Raw genomic sequence first — 18,461 nt, 5'->3', positions numbered from 1 at the left:
ACGGGCATGAAATAATTAAGTATGAATAAAAACCACTGATACTATATGGAAAATGTGAAAATAAAACAATTTCATAAAGAGCAAATAAAATGCAGTAATGCTACAAACAAAGTGTCATAATATTCCTTAACCAAATTCCTTGGTAAATTCCCCTTAATTTGCTTATGTTAGACATTCTAAAATCACATGATATTCCAGAGATTCCATGACCAGTGGTAACCATTCTTTCACATTAGGAATGGGCATGCATGCTCTCGTCAAGCAACTTTGCTGTGTAACGTTTTTAGCATAAACTCACACTCTGCATATGCTTCATTTCATGTTCTAATGGATTGGAATGAGAAACGTTACATCTTTGTTGCCCTTATTCACGCTAACTGTTCTGGAACCAATAAATCTGTGTATGCAGACTGGAATTAGGTCAACTCAGAGATTGAAGGTAAATTGAAAGTTTGTTAAATCTGCTTTCCCCACATGACTTCTTAACCTGTGTATTTAATTTCTATTTGTTTTAATCCTGTCACGTCTTGTGAAAATTTCATTCTGTCTCAGTGTGTCCTGTGACTGTTCTGCAATACCTATTATGGCCAGGCATGATGCACAGAGAATAAGGATTATTTGCACACGCCACAGCCTAATCTACATATCTCAAGTCTAATTCCTTCAACATTGCCCGTCTATACTGTTTTTGCCCTTTAGTAGTTTGAAAGTTAATCAGGGATGTTTAGCTGCTGTCTAATGCCTAATATAGCAACAAGCTTGTAAGCTTAATGTGCAACACCTTAAATTTGGGTCACTTGTACATATTTCCATCTATTATAATCAATACTTTATATATTTATTTTTATTATTTTATTATCTTCTGTAATAAATGAAATGGTTGTCTGTTCCTGCTAGCTCAGTGTAAAAGAGTTTCCTGTCCTACCTGCTCCTATGTGCCACCCTGTCATCTACTGCTCTATACGATTATGCAAGACCAGAGAGTGCTGAAGGACTCCAGTGCAGATGCCACATACTAGAGGGTATACTGTCTGCACACCTAGTGCATGATGACACTTTATACTGTTCAGAGCCAAGCATGAACACATCCAACATTGTCATAGTAACATGGAATGACATTTTCATAGTATTCTATAATGCTGATTTAATCCACGTTTCACCACACAGAATTCTCCTGAAGCTTGTCAGTGGCATATAAATGCATTATTGATGTGTCAAAAGTGAATGAATTCAAACTGCTCTTGCAGAACCGCATGTTCCATTTCGGTGTTTTGCATCCAATAAAGGTAAACAGCAGAGAGGGAAACACAGCCACAGGTCAAACACAAATGCAATCTTGATGCAACAGGAATCCAACGAATTTTAATTACAACCAGAATACAAAAATAATGTGACATGACAAAACTGGAGCTAATGTGTCCTTGTTCTCTTAAATACAGTGTACAAATCATTTGTGAGTGTGAGAGAGGCTTACCATTGTATTTCTGTGAAATAATTTCTTATAGATCGAAGAGATTAAAGATCTAAATCTGTGAGCAAAATAAGTGAAAAAATAAAAAGGCCTGGTACATAAAATTCAAAGCATCAAAAATAAACATAGGTGATCCATGACCATTAGATGCTTGGCTATCATGAATTTACATAAATTAGTAATGCTTTTCCAAGGTCTCTTATTTTTTCAAACTACGTACAATTAACATGGGAGAATGTTTGGGGATACTGCAAAAAGAATGTTCCTTTTTTATCTTAAGGCTTTTGTTTGATTATCTTGAGATTACAGATTGGCAGGAATTACAGAAGGAAGAACGGCTGGATGGGTGTGTCTCCTCAAACTATGAGTGTAGACAGGCCCCGGACCAGCGAGGTACGACACCAATGTGACTTTCTTCAGCCCAGATTCTGTACTGAGGATGGGGACTTATGTGATGTCAGTGTTACTAAGTGATACTGAGTATTTTAAACGGAGCATAATGCATGCGTTTGTGTTCTCTCTATAGGACATGTACTTGTCTGTACATGTACTTGTCTGTCTAAGCCGCTGTGGACTCTCTTCATCCTCCCACCTGTTGGTGAACATCACCTGCTTCAAGGCCTCTGAGGTCATTTGGAATGGCTCATCTCTATTCTGCACCTACTCCCGTTTGGTGTCAGCCAGACCAATACACATCTGTTATTTACAGAACTGATAAATAACTTTTTCTTGGTAAATACATACACAGTATATAAAATACAGGCACACCTAACATCAAGATACAGGCCACAGAAACCTCACAGAACTGAACTTTTATCTCAGTTATTAATTAAAAACAATACCTTTTCACAGATTTCAGGTACAAAATAAAAATAAAAAAGACTGAAGACTGATACAGCAGTGACGACCTTGTGTTATAACATGATGTTTGTGTGTCGTTCGTATTATTTACAAAGTCTAAAAACACCAAACTCAGTAAAAATCTTGCTCTGACTGCAAACTGTAATATTCTCTGAATGTGGCAGAGCACTTTGACTGAGCACAATACACATTACTGTCAGCAAAGCCAAATGAATGGCAAATCAAAATGGACTGGCTAAGTAACCCACACGTGCAGGCTCCATCAAAAAAGGCCTCCAAACAGGCTTGCACCATGGTTACCATGGTGCATTTTTATTATGGGGTGCTGTATTATTATGAGGAAAATTGCTTTAGCCCAGGCAATCTCTCTCTTTTTTTCTTCCCCTTAAATTGTTGATGGGATGCAGGCAGTGAGTCTTGCAATGCATCTTTTACTGATTTAAACATGAATTTCAAACTGGGTCGCTTTTAAGGGATGCTGTGTGATAAAACCTTGCTCACATGGAGATGTTCTTTAGCAAGTGGGTACGTTAAACATCTGGTAGGCACTTACATTGACTTTGACTGTCTGTTAATACACTTCACATAAATACATTATTACATTTCAAGACTTTGATTAAAATATTACCTATCCAGAACAAACCCCACTTGGTAACTGAAATTTTACTATGTATTGTGGTTTTACCTTGTGCAATGAGAACATGATATCAACATCTATTACACAACATACATTTTGTACTATTCTGGAAAACAACCATATATATCCATCTACAATACTGCCAAAATTACAGTCATTAGAACAGGAAAAAAAAAACTTATGTTTGGCAACACTGTGGTTTCAAAGTTTAGGAATGCCCGTTCAGTAACCATTTCAAAATCCAATGTGGAAAGTTTTGCTTGAATAATTACACTATTTCAAAAACCCAACGTAACTTTTCTGCTTCTTGACAGACTGATGTGGTTTGGGCTGTCAGTTCTGCTCCAGCAAGACACAAAGAATGGGGGCGAAATTGATACTTAGGTAACTTAAAAAAGACATCATTACTGTTTAAAGTACTTCAGCTGCCATTGTTTTACAACACATGTCGCAATTCAATTTCTGCATTATCAGGTGTGAGCAACTGAGGGCTCCAGCAGTTCTGGCAAAACTCAGTCCTGCTTATTGGTGAAATGACACAAGCTGAAGGGAGCAGTAAAAATCTACTCCAGCTGTTCTGTAATTCAACAGTGGAGGTGAACAGCTCTTGTAAGCTACATCAGCTTGCAGATCTGCAGTCACTTGGTTCCTATGCTACAATCTCAATATGACCTCACAGTACAGTAAAAGGAGTAGCATCAGGTTGGCACTGCACCGTTACATGTATGCATGCTGCTATGTTCACACTGCAGGACTTGATGCTCATATCGGATTATTTGCTTAGATCCTTTATTTGGCGTTCACTATTCACATTCACACAGTTTGTCTGTGACCCAATTTCTCTCATTAGTGTGAAAAGACATCTGCCCTGAAGGATCCATATATGCCCATCTGGAAAAACAAAACCATGACTCAAATGTGTTCATGGATGACAGCAAAATAATCAACTCAAGAATTTCCAACAGTAGACCAGTGAAATGAATGTCCACTGGTGAAAAAGTGAAATGTCCACTGGTGAACAAGTGAAATGAATGTCCACTGGGAAACAAGTGAAACAAATGTCCACTATTGAAACAATTAATTCAGTGTCCACTGGTGAACTACTGAAAGTTACCTAAATTTCCCACCTGTGGGACAATAAAGGCTGTTTCTATTCTATTCTTAGGGAACATACAACAGTGAACCAATCAGTAGATGAACCTATGAAATGAATGTTCACAAGTAAACTGATTAAATGAATGAAACTCTAGGACAAGTGTGTCCACTGCAAAGCTTATAAATCAGGCAGCTGCAGTGGTTTTCAGAAGATAGACATGTGCAAAACACATGGCAATCACTGCTTGAGCTGCCATTACAGGCACTCCTGTGTGGGTGCGGGGAAAACCAGTATTGAACACCCATCTGCACCTGTGCAATGAAATGTAACCTATAAAAATAACATGAGTTGCAATCTGACAGTTCTCACTGGTCCTGCACAGTTACAGATCAGAAACCTGATCAAGAACCGCATAAGAAAGTGGCACTAATCTACTTGGGAAAGATCACAGATAAAAAACATCCATGATATTTGAGATCCATATTTGACATGTGTCATGTCAGCAAAACAAGTTAATTGAAGTTGGGTCATTTGCTCTCTGTACTGTACAAACAGTAGGCTGTGTGTGTGTGAATGGGTGTGTGTGTAGTGTAACAAGAAGAGCAAGTATCAGTCTAACCCCTATCAGTTGGTGCACGGTGCAAAGATACCAAGGATGAATGACTTGGTAATAATGGTAGTCTGAGTACAGCCAGCCAAACATGCAGCTCACCTGACAGAATATAAAATGAGCTCCTGCTGTTCCCAGCTGACAAAAGCCGCATTGGGTACAGCGTGCATGCACTTTCTCCAACACACCCTTGCACAGAAGTTAAGCAATTCAGGTTGCATGCCATTTTCCAGCTAGATGTGTGTGTGTGTGTGTGTGTGTGTGTGTGTGTGTGTGTGTGTGTGTGTGTGTGTGTGTGTGTGTGTGTGTGTGTGTGAGAGAGAGAGAGTGTGTGTTTGTGTGTGTGCACTTGTCTGGAAGGCAGCGGCATCCAGAAGGTGAGTGCATCAGCACAGAGGCCACATGAGCACCCAGCCCTTTGTCCTTTTTGGACAACTGGCTACTGTTCAAGGGACCAGGCTCTGCTCAGTCGTGCTCCAAGCATGCAATCTGGCTTAACGCTCCCAGCTGAAGTCTGATAATCCTCCCTTCTCCCCCGCCCGGCTGCCCCCAAAAATGGCCACTCGGCTGTCTCTTATCAAGGCCTGCCTGCATTGGTCACCTCTGCAAAAATTTGCAGAAGCTTTTTTTCCCCTGAACCCCATCTGAGCGAGTGCTCTGGCATGTTTGGCATCATGCTGCACATGCTGTGCCCGCCCCACTGTGGCTTTTGGGAGTTTGCTTTCTGTGGTTTGGATATAACTGAATTAATCAGCAAAGGAGGCTGTAAGTATTAGCCTATTTAGCAGCTAATGTGCAACACTCTCTGTCTTCTGAATTAAACAGCCCAAAACACACTGCTCAGCTGGCGTTTGGTGGAAAGGGAGTGGAGTGGGTAAGGCATGGAGAGGGGTGGGGAGGTTGTCAGGCATTATTTCACCTCCAGAATCCTAGGAGCAGCTCAGAAATTCTTCTACCGTAACAAAATATCCAATTAATCAATGCTAAAACACTGATCATGTTTGGAAGTGAGGAACTTCAAAGAACCAAGTCCAACCGGAAAGCAAAAGGTCCAGAGTTGGAGCAGCTCAGCAGTGCTGAGATCAAAGCCTCCAAGACGTGGCTGATCGCTGCCTGCAGCTACAGCCATTCTCATCCCAGCCAAACCAAATGGGCTATTCTCTGCACTTCAATCGATGAGCCCCTAACCAGACTGATAATGAAGCTTATGTAGGAACTGTAGACACTCGAACAATTAATGTCCTAAACAGACAACTTAATTGCAGGTCTCCAGTCAACCCTGAGACCTAAACCCGGAGTATAATGAGGCCTTTGTCTTAAACAAAGAAAAACAAAAACAAAACTGCCGAATTGAGTTGACTAGGCATCTGAGTGACAATCAGCTATTGGTGAATTTCAAAGGCAAAAGATGAAAATAAAAGACATAGAACAAAATTCAAATAATTTCTTCATACTAATCCTTTGTTTATGTCCTCCAGGAATGATTCAACTGAAAGAAACAATGACAGTTGCAATGACAAACATGTTAATTGTTCATCCCCTCCTCACCATTCCCCTCCCCCAAATGCTTGGGTTATGTGCTTATATCCATAAACGTGAGGCAGCATTTGCTTGTTTTGACCACTGAAACTCCATCTTCTTGCATCACCCAGTCTCAGGGCAAAAAGAAAAACAAAGTGTTGCTAACTGGTTGGGCAGGGGTGGACATCACCACAAAGCTTCTCCATCGCCATCCTTTGGCACCCCCTCAAACGTAGATGGCAGTCCGGGAGATGATGGACCCATCCCTCTGTGACTCCATGTCGTCATCCACATACATGCCACGCTCATCATCATGCCGACGGACGTGGTAGCTGGGCGGCAGCCCTCCAAAGCCATCATACCGCTCCTCCTCTTCATCCTCCTCCTCCTCCTCCTCCTCCTCCATACTGTCGTTCAGGGCATCAAACTTGCGCCGCTCAGCCTCGTCCAGTTCACAGCTCAGCAGGATCTCATGGGCAGTAGGGATGCTGGCTGGCACATGCGGGAACTCACTGCCCTTCTCGGCCAGGGCTCCTGGCTCCCTCTCGCGGTATGTGTAGATGGGCCCGTTGTTATTGGACCCAGTGCCGTTCTTGCTGGTCTTTTTACCGGCAAAGAGGCAAGCCTTGTTGCAGTAGGCGCCTTGCTCGCCGTCACTTGAGTAACCGTGCTGCTGTCGGCGGCTGCGCATCACCAGCACAGCAATCAATGCACTGACCAATAGCAGGGCTAGAAGGCTACCAAGGATGGCTCCTACCAGTACGCCCACACTGGAGGGGTCCCCTGTCAACTCTGTTGGGGGTGGGAGCACAGGTGAAGAACAAATGAGCACCAGTCGAGCTCTAGCAGGTCTTGATCTCCACTGGAGCAGGTGGCTGGTACCACATCAGTTGCATTTAATAGCTAATCTTCCCCTGTGGTGGGAGTTTGGTTCAGGCTAGCTGTGTTTTGGGTTCTTTTGTGTATTTGGCTGCCCCCTGATTCCCAGCTACATGGTGTGAGCCAAGTTTGCCAAGTCCACTCTTGTTTCAGTTTTGAGGAAAGAAAAAAAAAAAAAACTACAACACACTCAAAAAACGTTGGCCACACACTCCTGTTTATCCCATTTCTCCCATTTCTCCTGGGCTTGCGAGCCAACCAGGGGAATGCACACAAAAGCACAATGTACACAGGCAAACAAAAGATAAAGGAAAGGAAATGACTGTTAATCTATGATCATGCAGAGAAGGTGAGTTGTTCGTTCATACAAGAATGCACCACAGCTGACACCCTCCCGCTGCCCTCAGCTGATTGCTCAACCTCAGTGTCCAACGTGTACACATTCTCACTGAAAATCAGAAAGAAGAGAGAAGCAGAGAACCCGAGACCTGCTCAATGCAGGACTGGCTCCATTCCATCTAACAGTCCATACGACCTGCGTAGAATGCACTGCCTAGACAGGGTACAACAGTGATGTCTGCATCAGGATGATGGTAGTGGTTATGGGACCTCTTATGTTATATGTGAAATTATGAACTCAGTTATATAAATCCACATTTCAGTAAGCAGCTAGGTATGCAATTTATGGTGAAGAGAAACTGCTTTAATGTTCATACCACCTCTACACAAACCAATCACAGTGTTTGGATTTTTATCTAGGACCTCTGATATAATTCATATTTTTTTCCTCGTAGTTTCCTTGAAGAAAAAAAAAATAATCCTTTCCTTCAGAACAGCAAGTCGCAGAAGTGACCCAAAATTTTACAACATCGTGCAATTATGTCTGACAAGCCAAAGTGGCTTTAATCCGCACAAATTAAGAAGGTAAAAGCGGCTGAGATGTGCTGCTCAGGTTTGAGTAGTAGATGAACTGTGTGAGATCCACCAGCTGTAGGACCACAGAAGGTTCTACATCTGTATGCACATTTACGCTGTTCCATTCCTCCACTCTCACCCCCTGCTCTGGTCAGACCAGCACCATCCTCGATCCTTAACCCTCCTCAGTTACCATGACAATTTTACTCATCGTGGATTCAGGCCAGTTGGCAGGTCAAGAGGCTTTTCCTGAAAACATTGCAACCTCTTTTGGCCATATTTTTAAGCCTACCTCTTTCTCATGCATGCATGCACAGACACACACAGACACACACAGACACACACACACACACACACACACACACACACACACACACACACACACACACACACACACATTCCTAGCGGGGAATGCAATCCCCACGCTCCTGAGAATACTAATGCACAGACTTACTAAGTATATGTGAAGGTATACAATGTCAGGCTCTTTTTCTCTCTCATACACATGTGCACACACACACACACACACACACACACAAACCCTTTTGTCTGCACTGTGCCTCAGTCATCTTTCTTTCCCAGGGGGAAGAGGAGGAGACCCCTGGGGGATGGAGCACTTCTTCTTTCCCATTATCTCTCCCTCTTATCTCTCTCTTCCCCCTCTCCTGTCTCCACATACCCACAGATGATAAATAAATGAAACCCTAACAAGTACATATAAACTGGACCTACCAGTTACATATGAACAAAATGTAGTCTCTCAAAATATCTATTCAAATTCTTTTCTCTTCAGAGGTGAATCTGAGTCCATTTGATGCAAACACACACACACACACACACACACACACACACACACACACACGGCCCACTTTAGCCTTTCTCAGCCACTCTCCCTGCAAGATCCCACCTCTAAGCTTTCCATTATTCATCAAGCTGGCAGCCAATATCTGTGAGCCTAATGGCTAATGCTCAGCCATTACACAGTGCAAGAGAAGAGTTGAGGTACACAGGATGGCCAGCAAAACAGAAACCCTGCAGGTTTCAACAGAATGTCATGGTTATAATGAGCCACACTGTAGTCCCAAAGTGAACAATGGAGAAGGACGTAAATAAACTAATAACAACAGTTACATCTGTCCCAGTAATCTCACTAAACTAGCATTCCATGAGTTTTGATATAAAGTTTAACAGAGCTGGAACTCACATGGATCAGCCTGGGACAGAGATAACCCTGGGACAGAGATAACCCTGGGACAGAGATAACCCTGGGACAGAGATCACCCTGGGACAGAGATAACCCTGGGACAGAGATAACCCTGGGACAGAGATCACCTTGGGACAGAGATCACCCTGGGACAGAGATAACCCTGGGACAGAGATAACCCTGGGACATGGATGACCCTACTATGCAATGTGTTCTATTAACTGTTGAATACATTGCCAATCATCAAGATGTTACCAATCTTTGCATCAAAATATTAAGGTATTTCCATAGTCAAACAGCAGGAGCACAGAAGCTAGACAGTAAAGCCTGGTTTAAGCCTGGTTTATACTCGACGCGCCGCGAGCGGCGCGAGGGTCCGCGCGGCGAAAATGACGTAATCGCTGTGGCTCCGCCCGTGCGCGAGGGCCTCGCGCGCTGTCGCGGCGCGAGGTCGTGCACCTCTAGAATTTTGTAACTTCGCGCGCGCGCCGCGCTTCAGCGCGATGGACAAAGTCATGTTTGCCGGGTTCATACGCCTATACAAGGTGGAATTAAAGCACTTGTACGTCACTTTAAAGGTCCATTTCAATATTTCCCAGCACGTTAAACTTAATTAATTTAAATATTTATACATATACTCGAAATGAATCGAAATAATTCGCTTTTTTATCACATTATTTAATGGTTGTTTATTTTCAAAACGCCCAATCTTAACGTCTTCACGTTCTCTCATGTTTCGTCCTGGAATTACAAGAGGCTCGTATTTGTTAACGTAATTTCAACATTTTAATGTACTTTAGCCTAAATTCCAGCACTTTTCAAACCTGAAACACAAAGCAACATTAAAATGCGTCAGGTAAATGTTCATTCCCTTTTTTTTGAGGGGTGTTTCTTTATACTACCACACTGTAAAAAAAAACAGTTTTTTACAGGTTTTTCCCAATAAATTTTACAGTTTTTTCCTGTATTTTAAAATGACAGGGAAAGTGTATTACAATTACCAGAACAAACTGTTTATTTAAAAATGTCATGTGATTTAACAAGAAAAATCTGTATAAATTAAATACATTATAAATCTGTTTTTTAACAATTCTTAGATAATAATTTTAACTAAACAAACTGTAAAAAGAAAGTAATATTGATTAATCTTAATGAGACAAAGTAATAGAATCTTCTGGAATTAATTTCAAGGAAATATTACAAGACAACATTGATGCATGTTTTAATTTAAGTTTTGACATGTTAAATATGTGATTTTCATGTTATAAAAGTGAGTAAAAAGTAAAATGTTCTTGACTGTGATTTATTTTTATATTTATAACATACATAAAGAGTTAAGGCGTTCCAGATCCATCTCATTTTCAATCCACTATTAAATATGCACTGTATCTGTATCACTGTATCTACACTGTAAATCCGGATTAGGTTTTAATAAATTATTTTAGTAATCATTAATTATTATTTCATGTTTCATAAAAAATATTGCCATTACTAAATAAAACTAGTTGTTATCATTATTGAGCTGAAATAGGCATTGCAATGATCATGTTAAGTAAAGATAACTGAATATGTTAAGTTTATGATTGGTAGGGGTGGGGCCTGTTTGAATCGGACCACTGCACAGTGTGCATGAAGAGTTGTTCTGGTTGTGCATATTGTTTGAAGAACCTTTCGTTATCACCCCGCTGCAGCCCAAATGCATGAGTTTTGAAATCAGTGTTTCTTCAAATGAGTATTTGCAACGTCAGCTTTCAGTGCATGTAACTTATTTAGTTAACGCGTAATATATTCTTATCGGTTCATATAGTGCTAGAACATGTGTCTGGCATTCCTGTCCGATCATAGTTTAACTATAACCGTAGCGTTGAAATGTGTGTTCTGACGGTTCGGAGTTTATGGCTCATTTTAACTATTAATGTTATATATATTGTAGCGTCAGACCAATGGGGGGGTACCGGAGAGTGACGCGAGTACCCATGAGCCTCTTCGGCTCCAACGGTGTTATGTGTTCATGTATGTTTATGCCTATGTAATGTTATTAGTAATTAGTGTTTATGGACATTGTTAGTCGAGTCATCCTGGTTGTCATTATGTATTTGTGTCTCTCCCAAGTTTACCCTCCGTCAGTGTGTGATACCAGTACACCTGTGATTTACCTCGTGTTCCACGTACAAGTCTAAGCTCAATTAAAGCTCCTGTTAGCGCGCCTGCGTGCGGCAAACTAACCTCATATAGGAAATAAAAGCCTGTCTTTCCTTGAGAATGGACCTGCCTGCGGCCTCTCTCTTCCACACCACGCCACAACTGGTGTCAGAAGTGGCTCTCCGCGATGAGATACTACAACTATCCGGGGAGCTCGAACGGCTACAAACTGGAGCGAGAGAGAAGCGACGAGGCAACAGGAGCACGGCGAAGCAGCGCCTAGACGGGCCGAGCGATACCGACCAGCCAGCCCCTGGACGTAGGAGAACACCTGCCAGAGGGTGCGATGGGACGTGGGAACTGCCCGCCGCGCGCACGATGGTGCCTGAAGCGACGGCGACCGCTGCAACCATCCCAACGCGCCGGCTGAGCCTGCCCGGCTATGATGGCGAAGCGGATTGGGCAGCGTTTGAGGCCCAGCTCGACGCCGTCGCCAGCTACGAAAACTGGTCCGAGGCCGAGACGGCGGTTCAGCTATGCTTGGCGCTCCGGGGACCGGCACTCAGGGTTCTGGTCGGGCTACCCGCGGAAGCCAGACACGCGCTAGCGCCGCTCAAGGCAGCGCTCCGGACCAGGTTTGGGCAGCAACCGGATGAGTCGACGGCAAAACAGATTTTGGCCGGACGCCGCCGTGGCCGAGGTGAGAGGCTCGGGGTTTTGGCGTCGGAGATCGCACTGCTGGTCCGCCTGGCCTACCCACTGTTTCCGCGTGAGGCACAGCTGCAGTTGGCATTGGACTTCTTCATTGGCGCAATCGAACCAGCCGAGCTGAGGAGGCACGTCCGTCTGGCTAACCCGACATCCCTTGACGCTGCGGTGGAAGAGGCATCTAGAGCCGAGCACATCCTATCTAGTGACGGCAGGGACGGATTACCGCGGCGGCCCCGCGTGCACGACCGACGAGCGACCGGCCAACTAACATGCTGGCAATGCGGGGAGCAGGGACACAAGTCCACACATTGCAAAGCAGCGGGAAACGAGCAAGGAGTCGCCCGATGAGGGGCGCGGCGACTCCGGCCCCTTATGGATTACCCTCAAACTTTGTGTCGAGAATTGCCGGACAACGCGACTTGCACATCACATGTAAGTTTGGCGATGCCCTTATTCCCGCTCTAATAGACACGGGGTCCTCGGTGTCACTGATTAGACCTGAACTGCTAGCTAATTGCCCGGGGGGGCTTTCTGCTATGACGCGTAAGCAAGGGGGGCTAACTACAGTGACTGGCGAACAGTTTGAGTTGCTGGGTCGCACTGACACCGTATTCGACTTTGGGCAGGGACCTTGGACGCACGAGTTTTGGGTTGGGGACGTGCTAGACCCGTGTATCCTCGGTGACGACTTTCTGAAGAAAGCTAAGGCTGTCATAGACTATGGACATGGGGTATTGTCGTTGAACGGCCACCGGATCAACTTTTGCGGTGGGGGCGACGCGGCCTCACGTTCGTGCGTAGTTTCTCCGGGCCCTACGAGTTATGTCTTGTCAGTTCAACCACCGGGAGACCCGATCCATGAGTTGTGGCTCAGAAGTAGCACGGGTTTATCTACATCACAAGGCGAGCTACTCCGTGAGCTCCTAGATCGCTACAGGGGGCTGTTCGCTGTGAGCGAGCGTGACTGTTCAAGAACAGGGCTCGCGAGCCACTCGATTGATACGGGCGACGCCCAGCCTGTCCGCCTGAGACCCCACCGCCTCCCATTAGCCAAACGTATGGCGGCCGAGTCCCAAATTCGCGAAATGGCAGCGGCCGGTGTCATTGAACCATCGAATAGCTCGTGGTCCGCGCCCGTAGTCCTCGCTAAGAAGAAGGACGGTTCGTGGCGTTTTTGCGTTGACTACCGACGTTTGAATGCGGTCACTAAGCTCGACTCGTACCCGATGCCACGGGTGGACGACACTCTCGAACGGTTAGCGGGCTCGGATTGGTTCAGCTCGTTGGACCTGCGGAGCGGGTACTGGCAGGTCCCCTTGGACGATGCAGCGAAGGAGAAAACCGCTTTCTCGATCGGCACCGGTCTCTGGCATTTCACGGTTCTCCCCTTCGGGCTCTGTAACGCGCCGGCCACTTTTGAGCGCCTGATGGAGCGAGTGTTGTCCGGCGTTCCGAGTAGTAAATGCGTTGTGTACCTGGATGACGTTTTGGTCCATGCTGCGGGTTTTGAGTCTGCGCTGGCTAACCTGGAGTTAGTTTTAAGCCTCGTGGAAGGGGCGAAATTGTCCCTTAATCCGGCTAAGTGCAATCTCCTTCAACGCCGCGTTAATTTCCTCGGGCATGTTGTGAGCGGGGAGGGCATAGCTACTGACCCCAGCAAGACGGCTGCTGTTCGGGAATGGCCCACACCTCGCTCGGTGCGACAAGTTCGCAGCTTCCTCGGGCTCGCGTCTTACTACCGCCGTTTCGTGAAGGGCTTCGCGGATATCGCCGCCCCCCTTCACCGCCTGACGAGTGGTGGCGGTGCGAGGTTTAAATGGTCCGACGACGCTGAGCATGCCTTCCGTACCCTGCAGCAGAGATTGTGTAGTGCACCTGTCCTGGCCTACCCCTCCTCCTCCGAGCGGTTTATTGTTGACACTGACGCGAGCGACCACGGGTTAGGAGCCGTTCTGTCACAATCCCAAGGGGGCTCTGAGCGAGTGATAGCGTACTTCAGCCGCCGCCTGGACAAACCCGAGAGGAACTATTGCGTTACGCGTCGCGAGCTACTGGCCGTGGTAGAAGGATTGCGGCATTTTCGGCCGTACATCTATGGTGTGCCGTTCTTGTTGAGAACAGACCATGCGTCGCTGCAATGGCTGCTGAACTTCAAAGAGCCAGAGGGCCAGCTAGCGAGATGGTTGGCAAGGCTACAGGAGTTTATCTTTGTGGTCGAGCACAGGCCGGGCCGAAATCATGGAAATGCCGACGCGCTGTCGCGACGACCGTGCGCCTCTCTTGAGTGCAAACATTGCCAACGCGCCGAAGAAAAGGCTGAGATTGTCGGTGTGTGCGCAGCAGTCAGTCGGGCTGCTCCCACCCCCCCTGTGATGTCCTGCGTGCCTGCTGCAGAACTAGCCGATGCTCAGAGTGCAGATCCAGAGCTTGCGTGGGCGATAGGCGCCTTAGAATCGGCCGCCGTGCCAGACTGGGACGATGCGTTGCGACGGGGGCCCGTGGCCAAAGCTTTGAAGTCCAGCTGGGACAGCTTAAAGGTCGTGGGGAACGTCCTGTACCGGACCTGGGAGGACCCAAGCACCGGAGGTCGTCTGACTCAGACTGTGGTGCCGCGGGGCCTGCGTAACACGGTGCTGCAGGCGGTACACGGCCTACCTGGCTCCGGCCACTTCGGCATCACGAAGACGTTAAGCAGATTGCGACAGAAATTCTGGTGGCCTGGTTGCAGAACAGATGTTGAACTGTATGTCCACTGCTGCGATTTGTGTGCTGCCAAAAAGGGACCGGCGAGGACTCCGCGCGCTCCTCTCCATCCCATGCAATCCGGTTGCCCTATGGAGAGGGTGGCAGTGGACGTGCTGGGTCCACTCCCAGTGACTGAGTCGGGTAACCGCTATGTGCTCGTAGCCATGGACTATTTCACTAAATGGCCAGAGGCATACGCGGTGCCCGACCAGAGTGCGATTACAACGGCAGAGACTCTGGTGGGGGAGTTCTTTTGCCGTTTCGGTGTTCCGGAGGTGTTACATAGTGACCAGGGCCGGAACTTCGAGTCTGAGGTCATGAGCGAGGTCTGCCGCTTGCTGGGGGTACACAGGACGAGAACAACACCCCTTCACCCACAGTGTGATGGTCTGGTCGAACGATTCAACCGGACCCTAGCCACCCAACTGGCTATGGCTACCCGGGAGAATCAGCGAGACTGGGACAAACAGTTACCTCTGGTCCTGCTGGCATGCCGCTCTGCCATGCAGGAAACTACTGGCTTCACCCCTGCTATGCTTATGTTCGGCCGGGAACTGCGGTCCCCAGTGGACCTGGCATTTGGGGCACCCCCGACGAATGACGATGAGGTTGATCCGGGTCCTGTGTTTGTCTCTAGGTTGCGGGCGAGGCTGCACAACGCCCACAAGCTCGCCAGGGGTAACCAGACAGAGGCCGGACTACGTCAGAAGCGCGCGTACGACATGCGCTGCTACGGTGAACCCCTGCCCACAAACTCAGAAGTGTGGTTATATAACCCCCGCCGGAAGAGAGGACTATGCCCCAAGCTGCAGTCTGCTTGGGTGGGGCCGTGCACAGTACTCTCACGGGTAAGCGACGTCGTTTATAGATTGCGCTGGGGCCGGCGGCGCCTCGTAGTCCACCGCGACCGCCTTGCCCTTTACCGCCCAAAGGTGCAGGACACTGGACGTTGCCCAGACTCCTCCCCCCCGGTTTCCCCTGCGCTTACTCCTGCTATGTCCCCTGGAGCCGGTCCGGCCAGACCGCAACGCATACGGAGGCTACCGCAGCGCCTGCAGGACTGTGTCACGTGAACTGTTATTCTCTCTGTGGGTTGACTTGTTTATGTACTGTTTAACTGTTGACACCTTGTTAACACTATTGTGTTTGATGTTGCTGTGTTTAATGATGCAGGCCAGCTTATTTGTTACTTGTCCAGGCCTTGGTTATGCGGTTATGTACGTGGTATCATTCGTTTTGTCCTGAGTGTCCTGTACTGGGTTTGCACCTTGAAAAGAAAAAAAAAAAAAAAAAATGTTCTCTTTTGTGATTGTTGTACCCTTCTGCAATGTTCATGCCATTCTGTGCTGCTCTGTCCGCCTCTCACGATGCGATGCTTGTGCCATGTCCCATTTTCACTGTACTGTTGCCGGTTTACGCTACTGTGTTAACCATGTGACGGTCGCCGGGACGGCTGACCTCTGGGAGGGGGGCTGTGTAGCGTCAGACCAATGGGGGGGTACCGGAGAGTGACGCGAGTACCCATGAGCCTCTTCGGCTCCAACGGTGTTATGTGTTCATGTATGTTTATGCCTATGTAATGTTATTAGTAATTAGTGTTTATGGACATTGTTAGTCGAGTCATCCTGGTTGTCATTATGTATTTGTGTCTCTCCCAAGTTTACCCTCCGTCAGTGTGTGATACCAGTACACCTGTGATTTACCTCGTGTTCCACGTACAAGTCTAAGCTCAATTAAAGCTCCTGTTAGCGCGCCTGCGTGCGGCAAACTAACCTCATATAGGAAATAAAAGCCTGTCTTTCCTTGAGAATGGACCTGCCTGCGGCCTCTCTCTTCCACACCACGCCACAATATTTTTATATTGAAGCGTCGGTCCAATGGGGGACGGCTGTAACGTGGCTCGCGCCACGGAGCGAGGAGACGGACACAATCGCTGAGAAGAGCGAGATTTATTGCAGGGCATTCCACAATCGTCATCGTAGTGGCAGGCAGGGGTCATAACAGGAGAGCCATCAAGGTTGGACAGGTACAGGGGCATAACGACACGGAAAGCAACAAACGACAGCAGGGCAACACGAAACTGAGAAACACATAAACGGTCAGACATCCAAAACAACCGACAACCAGACTGGGGAAATACAGGGACTATATGAACACTGAACTAAACTAGGAACAGGTGGGGACGATTATGACAGGGGCGTGGCGGACAATCAGGGAATCTCAGAGACAACGAGCGGGGCAGGGTAAACAGGCACGGAACACAGACACGAGGGAACCCAGAGTGGCAGCCACGAGAGGGGGCGTTGCCCTACGTGACAACGGCGCTACTTCCCATGAGTCTCTGCGACTCCGGTATCGTTATCTGTTAATGTGATGTCTATGCATGTGTTGATTAATTGTGTACTTGATTATGTGCATTACTTGGTTTAAGTCCCCCTTCATCAATTTATGTAGTTGTACTGTGTGAATTATTCTATGCCATGTTTGTGTAGTGTTGTCGTGTTATTGCCGTTCTCTCATGTTTTGTGTCTAAATTAAGTCTCTTCTGCGTGATCGTGGGGTCTGGCGTGATTATGTTGTTGAGGCAGTTTGAATTTAAAAAGCCTTGTGCTGCGGTGGATCTGTTTGCTACCTCTCCTTCCTACACCACACTGCAATATTGTTATAATTGAATGTGAACTAGAGTAAAGACCACATTCAATTTTAGGAATATTTCCTTTAAAATGACAGTGTTGCATGTTAAGTGTTATAATCACCGTTTTTTTACAGTTTATGTATTTTTTAATTTACAGTACTTATCTGTTTTTTTACATAAACTGTAAAAAAACGGTAATTTTCTGGAAACGGGGGCGCCAGAAAATTGCCGTTTTTTTACAGTTTATGTATGTTTTTAAATTTACAGTACTTATCTGTTTTTTTACAGTAATTTTCTGGCGCCCCCATTTCCAGAAAATTACCGTTTTTTTACACTTTTTTTTTTTACAGTGCACATATAGTTTCGGACAACATTTCAAAGTCATATTTATGTTTGATGCCTGGTGTATATATACGGTCTCTGGTCAGGTAAAAATGTTCTTTCACCGGTTTTGCAGGGGTTTTTTATTCTCCACTGCCACCTATCGCCACCTATCGTTTCGGAGAACACTGCAGCGACGTTCGCGAAAGTATAAACGCCTACACCGCTCGCGCAGGGTCGCGCGAGGTGGGCGGGGCCGCGCGCTACAGTCACTCGCGACGCGCCGCGAGCGGCGCGAGGGTCCGCGCGGCGAAAATGACGTAATCGCTGTGGCTCCGCCCGTGCGCGAGGGCCTCGCGCGCTGTCGCGGCGCGAGGTCGTGCACCTCTCGAATTTACTTCGCGCGCGCGCCGCGCTTCAGCGCGATGGACAAAGTCATGTTTGCCGGGTTCATACACCTTTACAAGGTGGAATTAAAGCACTTGTACGTCACTTTAAAGGTCCATTTCAATATTTCCCAGCACGTTAAACTTAATTAAGTTAAATATTTATACATATACTCGAAATGAATCGAAATAATTCGCTTTTTTATCACATTAGTTTATGGTTGTTTATTTTCAAAACGCCCAATCTTAACGTCTTCACGTTCTCTCATGTTTCGCCCTGGAATTACAAGAGGCTCGTATTTGTTAACGTATCGTTTCGGACAACAC

At 46.4% G+C, this 18,461-nt stretch overlaps 1 protein-coding gene across 2 annotated transcripts in view; it reads right to left on the bottom strand.

Moving 5' to 3' along the window:
* The window catches only part of pvrl2l (PVR cell adhesion molecule related 2 like), a 162,752-nt gene that overhangs the window by 43,848 nt on the left and 100,443 nt on the right, over nt 1-18,461 (bottom strand). The window contains exon 7 of one of the 2 annotated variants that reach the window (XM_077009579.1): nt 1,341-6,988. The exons of the other annotated variant lie outside the window; for it this stretch is intronic. Within the exon in view, the coding sequence (XP_076865694.1) occupies nt 6,423-6,988 (566 nt within the window). The 3' untranslated portion in view covers nt 1,341-6,422. Of the gene's footprint in view, nt 1-1,340; nt 6,989-18,461 lie in introns of those variants that run through there. 2 annotated transcript variants of the gene reach the window in all.

This window comes from Brachyhypopomus gauderio, chromosome 6 (genome assembly GCF_052324685.1).
Source record: "Brachyhypopomus gauderio isolate BG-103 chromosome 6, BGAUD_0.2, whole genome shotgun sequence".
In the NCBI taxonomy this organism is placed as follows: domain Eukaryota; kingdom Metazoa; phylum Chordata; class Actinopteri; order Gymnotiformes; family Hypopomidae; genus Brachyhypopomus; species Brachyhypopomus gauderio.
The sequence above is the reverse complement of the archived record's forward strand: the minus strand, read 5'-3'. Positions and strand labels throughout refer to the sequence as shown.